Here is a 9,887-nt window from a genome sequence, read left to right as displayed (position 1 = left end):
AGGCTTGTAAAGGATTGCATAAGCACTTTTTTATTCCTTTGGTTTAAATGACAAGTGTGCATAAATATAGAGTAATAAAAAGGACAATTTCATTGAGAGTAGTTCTACTTTCCTGTATGATATCAGTTCTGAACCAGATAATGTGCTGTTATCTGGAGCAGAGCATGATGGTTAAGTTAGACTCACATGCTTTACTCACTTTCTATTTGAGAAAATAGTAACTTACATTCATATATGCTGATTTATTCTCCAAGACGATAGAAAGACAACTCTCTCGCACCAAAACATTGCATCATATACAAATGAAAACACACATTTTACCCGTTTATTCCCTAAAGATTCCTTTTTAGAATATGCCTCTAATTGACAGATTCAGTACAGACAGGCAGGGAGGAAAAAGAGAAGGAAATGAGATGCAACAACTGGTCCAACAGGCCGGGAGTCTAACAGGGCTCATTGCTGCTGAGGGTTTTATCACTCATGCAGCGTCGCCTGAACCACTTGGACATCAGGTCGCCCCACATCTGACCAAGTCTAATGTTTGAATGTGCACATCTGTAATAACAAGCAGCTCTGCCTCTCAGTGTGGGTTCGAAATACAAGGACAGATGGTGACCACTATTACTTTGTGTTGGGTCTTTATGCCACCTAGAGGCAAAATGGGATTTTGATTATTGTGCAGCTGCTACAAGCTTGTTCTTTTAACGTTCCACTGAAATGAACATGAAGGTTCATTACTGACCTTGGAAACAGGAGATTATGAAGAAGAAAATATACAATATCATCGAGATGTGCTGCTGTTTAATCAGTATTATTTTAGCTTAGATTCTTCATTTTATCAGTTTTTCCTTTTTTTCTTTTGGGTCTTGGTTTTATGATGAGTGTTTACTGATGCTCCTGCTTCTTGTGGGGACTTTAGTTTGGCCTTCAGCAAGTGGAATACAGTTCAGTTGGACTGAGATTGGAGGATTTAAGAGCTTGAAAACCTCTTTTGTTGCTCTGAGGATCACCGTCCTGCTTAAAGATGAAACATCATATAATCTTTTTATTTTATTTTAATCTGGTACAAAAGAATGTTCCAGTGTACCTCCATATTCGTCCTGTTGGTTCAGCTGCCAGTGTAATCATTAATGAACGTCACTGTGTCAGTTCAATTGGCAGACTGGTGACTTTCTTTTTTCCAGCATTCAGCTAGAGGTTGATTTTTGTTTGATCAGTCCATGGAACTCAACACTTTGTTTATTTTTATGAAGGTCATGTTAGCTTGAACCTCTCTGCAGGGGTTTGCATTTTGTAGTGAATCCTCTGAGGTCAACGTCAGTCGGTCTTCTCTTGATCATCGACAAGGAAATTGGAGCTCGCTTTTGACTTTCTGTGTCCTCACACAAAGGTTTTTCTGGCAACTAAAAGACGGAAAAATTATTGAAGTGTCAAAAGGGCTTAATCTCACACACACTTCATGAAGTGCTGATAGAAACCAACTCAAGTTAAGGCTTGAATTGATCGTTTAGTGGAGTTTCCATTATTAGATTTCAAACTGAAGGTGCTGAAGAAGAGACTGCAGAACAGAATCTTGTCTAAAGATCATAAACATGAAGCTTCCATGTATTCAGGCGTAATGACAAACTGGTCAGTGGTTTACATTTCATATCATTTTCCTATGTGGGGCTGTTTCTTTTCTAAGCATACATAAAAATGTTGTAATTCAGCACAAGCGCATATTAATCTTCTTAAATTTGACAGTTTATTATGATACACCTGCAGTATAACAGAAACTCAAATGCAGTGGTGAAAGAAGTATTCAGATTCATTACTTAAATAAAAATATCAACACAGAAAAGTAAAAAATTCTCCATTACAAGTAGAATTCCTGCATGAAAAATCCTACTCATGAAAAAATAGAGAAATATTAGTGGCAAAATGAAATTAAAGTATAAATTAAAAGTACTGCTTTGGTTCCTCAGGCTGATATATTAATATGTGCAACATCAACAGATTATCGTCAGTGAAGCACCAGTGTGTGAGCAGCGCGTTACTGTTGGATGCTGCATGTGGAGCTAGTTTGAACCATTTTAATGACTATTGTATGTAGTGAAACCGCAGATAAATCTGAGATAAATGGGAGAGGAGAGAAGAAAAAACAAAAGTTTGCATGAATACATTTTTAACAAATTTAGATTTTTTGCTCTAACCTTTGATTTTTGGTGGAATATTGGATGATATTAACATTTACTGAAATTAAACCTTCAGAGATTAAAAAACAAATAAAAGAAAACAACAATGAGACAGAACACCTGAAATGATTTATTTTTTTTGCAAAAAGCCAGAAAGGTTGAAAACCACTGCTTTAGTATTTAACAATGCGTTATATTGTCATTGATTATGATATTGTCCTTTGTGTAAAAATATTAATCTTAAAAAAGCTGTAGTGGAGTAGGAAGTACAATATTTCCCTCTTAAATGTAGTGGAGTGGAAGTATAAAGTAGCCTAAAAGGGAAATACTCAAGTACAAGTATCTCAAAATTGTACTTCAGTACTTGACTAAACGGTAACTTTCTGCTTAAATGGTGCCATCTACTCATTGTGAATGTTTTTTATTAAGCTATGTTTGCTACATGAGTTTCTTCATGTGCTGTACAATAAAAATATCTACTCTGTTATTACATGACAAGCCTCATTTTATTGTCTTCCATGGATGAAAACAGAAACTGCGTGTACAGAATGGTAGTCACATGCAATACAAAAATATGAATTTTTACAATAACATAAAAAACATGTATTGGCCCATTCTAAAAAATTGTACAGCTTTTATACAGATTTTTTTATACATGAAAAAAATATAAATATATATATATATATTTACACATCTGTAATAGCCATAGCAGTACCTATCCAAAAATGTTGTGATGTATTTTACATACAAAATGTTTGTACAAATATTAGAAGAATCAATGTTAATTTGCTATACATTAAATAATGTATGTACATTACATACCATTGGATTTGCAACACAACATTTACTGCAGTCTTCTGACTAAAAACCCTACATGTTCCAACACAGTACGCTCATTCAGTCGCACGTGCACCCACACATAACACATAAATGCAAGCACGCCAACAGAAGCCAGCAACCACAAACGGTTTACACAAGCGCACACAAGAGGTACTGTTTAAGGAAGATATAGGACACTTTTGCTCCAGGTTCCTGATTTTTTTTTGTTTTGTTTTTTTTGCGCAGAGAATGAACTCCTTGAAAGAAGTAACTCATATTCTTTTAAGGTGCACTTTACACTTCAACAGATGAACTTTTTTTTAAAAAAAAGCCTTTAATCATAAACAGCCAGTAGTATTCTATTCCCGTGAAGATTTCACCTATTTCTTTTCACTTTTCTGGTTGTTTAGCAAGTCTTCATCAGTGCCGTTTTCAAATGCATCCAATAAGCAGTGAATTTACCAGATTATACTCCAACAAAGACACACATATCACTCTGTCCAAGCCTCTGAGACTCTCCTGAAGAGAGAAAAAATAAAACACCGCAAATATGACCATTCGAGAAAAACAAAAACTAAATCACAAAAAAAATAAAGAGTTCGTGATTATTTTTTCCTGCTGACAAAGTGCATATTGCGTCTAGACACGGGCTGGTGAGTATCTCCGCGCATGCCGTCACACAACCCCTTTACAAAACGAGATGGAGAGGGAGAAAGGTAGGCAGTTGGTTTGAGAGCATCAGTCAAGCATCCTGTCAAACGCGTGTCAAACCCTCAGGGAAAACATAGATAAATGAAGTGGTCCATTTTGGTCGTAGGGTCCATTTTATGTCCAGCAGTGTGTGTTTATGTGTGTGTGTTTCAGAGAAGGAAAAAAAGAGGCATGTGGTCAGGACTCCAACGAGAACAACCACATCACAGCAGCACAGAAGGAGGTGAGCAGGCCGAGGACAGCGCACCAGTCGGTCAGTCCCAGCACAGACACCACAAGCCAGTTATTCATGAGCCTCAGAGTCCCGAATGAGCAAAACCAAAACCAAAGGAAGGCAAGGGAGATATTAGGAGGGAAAGGAGTGGCAGTGGCCGCCCCACCTGCCACGCCTCGGTCCACCGATCCTCCACTCCGAGCAAGAAAAACTCAACGGTTAGACATGGAAGATCAGACTGTGGATTAGTGGAAGCAGTGCCTCGTTTCAGGCAGAGGCAATGCTTTGATCAATCCTGCAAGAGTTAAGGATTCAGGAGCATGCAAGGCAGACCCAGGCTTTTTGTTTTGCATTGCTTATGTTTCAGAGCGACTGCTACAACCTAGATTAGAAAAGAGAAACAGAAAAAAGAGAGAAAAGAGCAAAGGAGAACACAAACATTAGACAGTTAGTGAAAGTTTCACAGGCTTACACTGAGAAAAAGCAGCAAGATACCGCACACACGTAGATTAGTTAAAGGACATTCACTGATTAAAAACCAGCTGTTTTAATATTCATATGATCCTCTAATGGCAAAGCAGTCTTCTTTTAAGTCATTTTTTGGATTGTTTTCTTCTTTCTGTTGTCGAGCTCGTATGTCTCCCCAATGTGGTGAAACTAGCATTAACCATACAAGGATCAATAGTGAAGCCCTTAATGCTAGTAGTCTCAAAGCAAATGCAATAAAAGTGTGTGAAACAGAAAATCATACGATGAAAAGCAGAGAGAAGTGGGAAACGTGGCGTGACAGTGAAGCTGTGATGAAGTCGTGGAGATAAACAGAAGACGCATGAAGTGGAAAAGCAGGTCTGGGTGAAAAGATGATGAAATCCACTGAGGTGCAGAAATGTGAAGGATCATGGGAGTAAATTATCTTCACAGAACTTTTTTTTGTGCTTTGTATGTTTTCAACTGGATTTTGACTTGGTATAAACTGAGCTTTGGGTGGTTACTCTCAACTTAAGATGGTATGTCACAGATTTATACTCAGGGGTCAACTGATCATCAGCCTGTTTGATTGTTGGACTGATATTCTGCATTTCTTTCATTATTGGTACCTTTATTTCCTCTTTAGCAATTCCTGATACATTTTTAAAATGCATTATTTTTGGTTAAATGTCAAAGAAACAACTGGAAAATGTAGAAAAGTTCTCTGTTAAATTAAACGTGTCAAGCAAAAACAGACACATTTCAGTCGAGCTTTGTGATGGAATTTATGTATACATGCAAATGTATATCAATTATTGGTCTGCTTGATCACTAATAATCAGCACTGGCATTTAAAAAGCTATTTCAGTTGACCCCTAATATATAAACAGGTGACAGTAAGTAAAACAAAGTGATTAAACCAATACAAGAGGGCAACTCTGTGTCGCTGTTAAAATATCTCGTCACTTGTACTCTTCCTGGCAGCCTTGCTTGTAAGGAACTTTTAAATTGCTATGACAACAAACTCCTCACTCACACTGTGCTACAGTGCCACAGTCTGCTGCTCACATAACAGAATTCTACATATATGAGACAGTGACAGTTAAGCCCCGTGACACCTTTCACTGTCAAAACTGCGTCATTTCAGATGAGAGCATTGTGTGATGAAGAATAAATTAAACTTTAAAAGTCACATTTACATATATACACCACAAAGTTCACATTTTGTCTGAGAGCGAGCAACAGCAGAGCTGAGAGGAGCTTGTTGTGGTGACAAAGTGCATTTTATATCAGACAAATATCCATTTATGAATCTTATTTGTACATAAATAAGACTATATAACCATAAGGCTGACAACAACTCTGCTTCAGTCTCATTGTTTGGAATCAAACACGAACAGGATCATCACAGACACAACATTGTACCACAAGGAACCAGAAGATACACAATAACAAATAATAGTTTTTTGGGGGGTTTTCACGTATCCAGTGTCTTCACATCCTCCTTCATTTCTAGGATACCTACTCTGCAGACTTCCAGAAGTGTCCAGGGTGAGACAGCCTGCGGTTGAGCTTGGGCAGCTTCTCCAGCATGTCGGCCAGCTGGGTGAAGGTCGGCCTTTCTCTCAGGTCATACGCCCAGCAGGCAGAGAGGATCTCCTGAGGAAGGAAACCGCTCAGGTTCAATGCGCTGACTCATGCACTCACTGCACCGTGGACTATGGCTGATTGATCGAAAAAGTTTCGCAACATCTTGTTATCGCTGCACCACCAGAGCAGGGATAAACATCAGAATAAGCAGCTACTTTTCTGAATGACTGAAACACAACTCACAGTGACCTCCTTGCCCAGGCTGATCTCCGTCAAAACCTTCTTTATGCCCTCTCCGCTCCCCACCTGCCAGATGGTAGCTTCCACAGGCTGGTTGGTGATTGGCCAGTCCCTAGCTTGAAGCTCATACCAAATGGTGCTTAAAGTGGGGCAAAGGAGCAGTGTGATTATTCTGTCAAAAGGTGACCTCTATTCTCAGTCAGAAACAGGTGTAACAGAGCAGAAGGTCAGCGGGGCTTAAATTAACGGTGTGTGTGAGCGTGCAGGACTTACCCGAAGGCGTACACATCTGCTGCGGTGGAAAATGGAAGGCGGTCCTCATTGTTACCTGGGCTCATCCTACGCACAATCTCTGGCGCGAGATAACAAATCCAGCCATGTGGAAGTTTTAGTTTATTCTCCCGCCTGGAATAAAAGGCACAGTTTTCAGCAACGAATCAAATGGATTGGAAAAGCTGAGTGGAAAGATCCATTAACTTGAGTGGAAAATGCATTAACTAAACGCAGCGCATCTGTAACTGCAGTGTGCAGAAAGTGCTATTCATTAAATCATACACAAAGGAAGTGCAAAATTAGCAAGCTGTGTGTTCAAAATATACTTCAAAAAAGGAGAGTGTGAGGGTAATAACTCTGAATTTACAATCTGGAGTCTTCCGTCGTTGCAAAAAAATACTGGCTGACAAGGGAGATGGATGCCTGCAGGACTACCACTGTGGACCTCAGCAATTATTACAAATCACCGGACCTCTCCAGGTAATAGCGGTGTGGCGTGAACACAGCCTTAGCTGAGGTTGTGTTTTTAAGGTCTCTCGAGTGGCGTTTCTTACCTCCCCTCCTGAACAACTCCAGAGATCCCAAACAGCCCGAAGTCTGTGATCACGACTTTATTGGTGTCATGAAAAACGTTCTTTGATTTCAAGTCTTTGTGAACGATGCCTTTGGCGTGCAGATAGCCCATTCCCTGTATCAGAAGGCAAACAAGGACAGCTCATGAAACTCTTCCATACAGACTGTGATGTTCAGACAGGGAAATGTATGAATGAGATCCTCCTTGGCTTTGAGCACATGAAGCACTGCGCTGGTAACATGATTTTGGGACATTAATCAAACAGAAACAACAAAATGAAACATATAAATAGGAAATCTTATCTCTGGTTGCACACTTTCTGTTTCGTACAAAGAAAATGTGTCCTGCTGTGCAACTTCAGAGTTAGAAACTCTAGTTTGTAGATGTGAAATATGGTCTCAACAACCCTACAAAGTACTTAAATTTGCTAATGCTAGCATTTTGAAATACTGAATGGCAATACCACACACACAACAAAGGGAGCAAATTCATGTGTGAAAACTGACACATACGGAAAAGAAACAGATATTTTGGAGCGATGAAGTAGAGAAGAGCAGCAAAAAGACAATCGAGACTACCACATTGAGCTAAAAATAGCACTTAGAAAGAAAGCAAATAACAAAAGTAAATGTTTTTGTATGTTTTTTTCATTTTTGGCTTTCAACCCTTGTGTTGTCCTGTGGGTCAAACTGACCCATATTAAAGTTTGAAAACGTGGAAAAAAAAATATTTTCACTGTGAAAATTTCCACATTTTCAACATTTTTGGGAGAGTTAACATTGTTTTAGTAGAAAAAAAGAAATGTTAAAAAAAATCTTTCAGAACATTCACAAAAAAAATCAACCAAATTGGCTGATTTTTTTGTGAATCTTCTTAAAGAAAATAGAAGTTTTACTGAAATACATGTAATTACTTCAGATATTTTCAGGATTTTTTGGAAGATTTTCACTCATTTTTTGAAATCTTTACAAGAATTGTCTTGACAAATTTGAGGGATTTTGTTTCTAAAACTTTAAAGGGAAATTTTTAAGGAATTATTGGAATTTTCTTCCTCAAGGCTTTGCAAATTTTCAGAAATTTGGGGATTTTTTTTGCCGAATTTTTGAATTTTTTATCAGAGAAGGGAACACTATTTTTTGGTGTTCATAAAGGAAGACAACAGGAAGGTTAAGGGACCAGCTGTAATGCAATGCAGTGGAAACTAAGACCTACTACACATACATGGAACTGAGTCCTCAAAGCAGATTCCTGTGGACTAGGAAAGTAGACTAATGGCAACAATTATGCATCTGTAGCATCCACAGCTGTCTGTGTGTGCCTCTGCACCCAAACAGAAGTATAATCCTTGCTTTATATGCGTGGGGAGTGTCAACACTTTCAATGGGAGGGACTTACATGTGCTATCATGTATGTGGCTAGACCAGCTACCAAAACAGAACAGAGAAGCTCAAATTACAGCACACACAGATTAGGTGTGACTTTATTCTCTGCTAAGGATGCCACTACTCAGCTATATCTTCGCAAAGCAAGTTGTATAGAGATAAAACACGATAAATACCTTTACAATCTCCTGAGCAATTTGTCTTGTCTTATTAATATCCAAGGTGTTTTTAGTGTCTCGAACAACTGAATACAGCGTCCTCCCTTTACAGAAACTGCAGGAGAGAGAGGAAAAAAGATTACATTTAACAAAACGCATACAGTGGGTTTAACAGTATTTTGCAGGTACGCTTGATAATTCTGCTCTCACCTGGTGATGATTGCTAAGTGGGGTGGAGCCATGCAGGCCCCCATGAAGAGGACCACATTTTCGTGCCTGGTCTGCCTGTAGTTCATCACTTCCTTTTTAAAGAGCTTCAGATGGTCCTGATTGTTCCCATCAATCTCAAGTAGCCGGATGGCCACCTCACCATGCCAGCGACCCTTATGTACTTTGCCCCAGCGGCCCTACGTACACGAAAAACAAACTCACCACAGGCGCCTTCTCAGAATACGATACATGCAGTATTATTCTGAAAGCCGCATTCCTCACCTTTCCGATCAACTCTCCGAGGTCCAGCTGCTCAAAAGGGATGTCCCACTCCTGCAGGTAGACGCTGGTCTGACTGGCCTTGCGGGAGATGGGGCCCTTCCACTGGTTTCCCCGAGAGCTGGGCAGATCGTCCAGCTCGTCGCTCTCACCATCCGAGCCCACGTTCATCCTGATCTCCTCCCTGTCGTCGTCATCCTCATCATCGACTTCGTCCTCATTCTCCTCGTCGTCTTCATCATTCTCCTCTTCTGCTTCTGGGTCTTCATCTTCAACTTCAATGTCCTCCTCCCCTTCCTGCAACAACACGGTGATGATTTTGCTTATCTACTATGCAAGACAGAATAAAAGAAAAACTTCTAAAGATTTGTTGAGATGTGTGTGAGATGTGTGAGCCTCCATTGACTTAATAGTGTTGTTTTTTCCCTTTAGCTCTAGGTTTGTGTGGCTGTCTTAAATGTAGACTGTCGTATGTAAATGACTAATATCAAAAACCCTAGATTCAATGACAATGCAAATTAGTAGAACAAACAAATGCAACACATAATCTTGAACGACATCAAAAGCTTTCAGTCCATGAATTCATTCAGTTATTTATTTCTTTTACTTAAGTAAAATACTCCACAACAAGCAAAAGTCCAGGATTGAAAAACTTACCAAAGTAAAAGCAAGCTACTAGCAAAATATACTCAGGTATCAAAAACACTTATTCTAAAGTATAATGCTTCCTTTTGGTGTTCCACTGTTATATATGATGCATTTGGACTAATATTACTGCTACATTAATGTGTGTGC

At 39.1% G+C, this 9,887-nt stretch overlaps 1 protein-coding gene across 2 annotated transcripts in view; it reads right to left on the bottom strand.

The window, feature by feature from the left end:
• Nucleotides 1-2,291: 2,291 nt before the first annotated feature.
• LOC110950632 (kinase suppressor of Ras 1) overlaps nucleotides 2,292-9,887 on the bottom strand; it is a 31,380-nt gene continuing 23,784 nt past the window's right edge. For both annotated transcript variants that reach the window (XM_022193333.2, XM_022193332.2), the window contains 8 exons: nucleotides 9,096-9,389; nucleotides 8,814-9,010; nucleotides 8,622-8,718; nucleotides 7,044-7,177; nucleotides 6,490-6,621; nucleotides 6,220-6,355; nucleotides 5,912-6,045; nucleotides 2,292-4,300 (listed from right to left, as the gene is read on the bottom strand). In XM_022193333.2, the coding sequence (XP_022049025.1) occupies nucleotides 4,294-4,300; nucleotides 5,912-6,045; nucleotides 6,220-6,355; nucleotides 6,490-6,621; nucleotides 7,044-7,177; nucleotides 8,622-8,718; nucleotides 8,814-9,010; nucleotides 9,096-9,389 (1,131 nt within the window). In that variant the 3' untranslated portion in view covers nucleotides 2,292-4,293. The remainder of the gene's footprint in view (nucleotides 4,301-5,911; nucleotides 6,046-6,219; nucleotides 6,356-6,489; nucleotides 6,622-7,043; nucleotides 7,178-8,621; nucleotides 8,719-8,813; nucleotides 9,011-9,095; nucleotides 9,390-9,887) is intronic.

The sequence above is a fragment of the Acanthochromis polyacanthus genome, chromosome 17, assembly GCF_021347895.1.
Source record: "Acanthochromis polyacanthus isolate Apoly-LR-REF ecotype Palm Island chromosome 17, KAUST_Apoly_ChrSc, whole genome shotgun sequence".
NCBI lineage: Eukaryota > Metazoa > Chordata > Actinopteri > Pomacentridae > Acanthochromis > Acanthochromis polyacanthus.
This window is presented reverse-complemented; position numbering and strand designations above follow the sequence as displayed.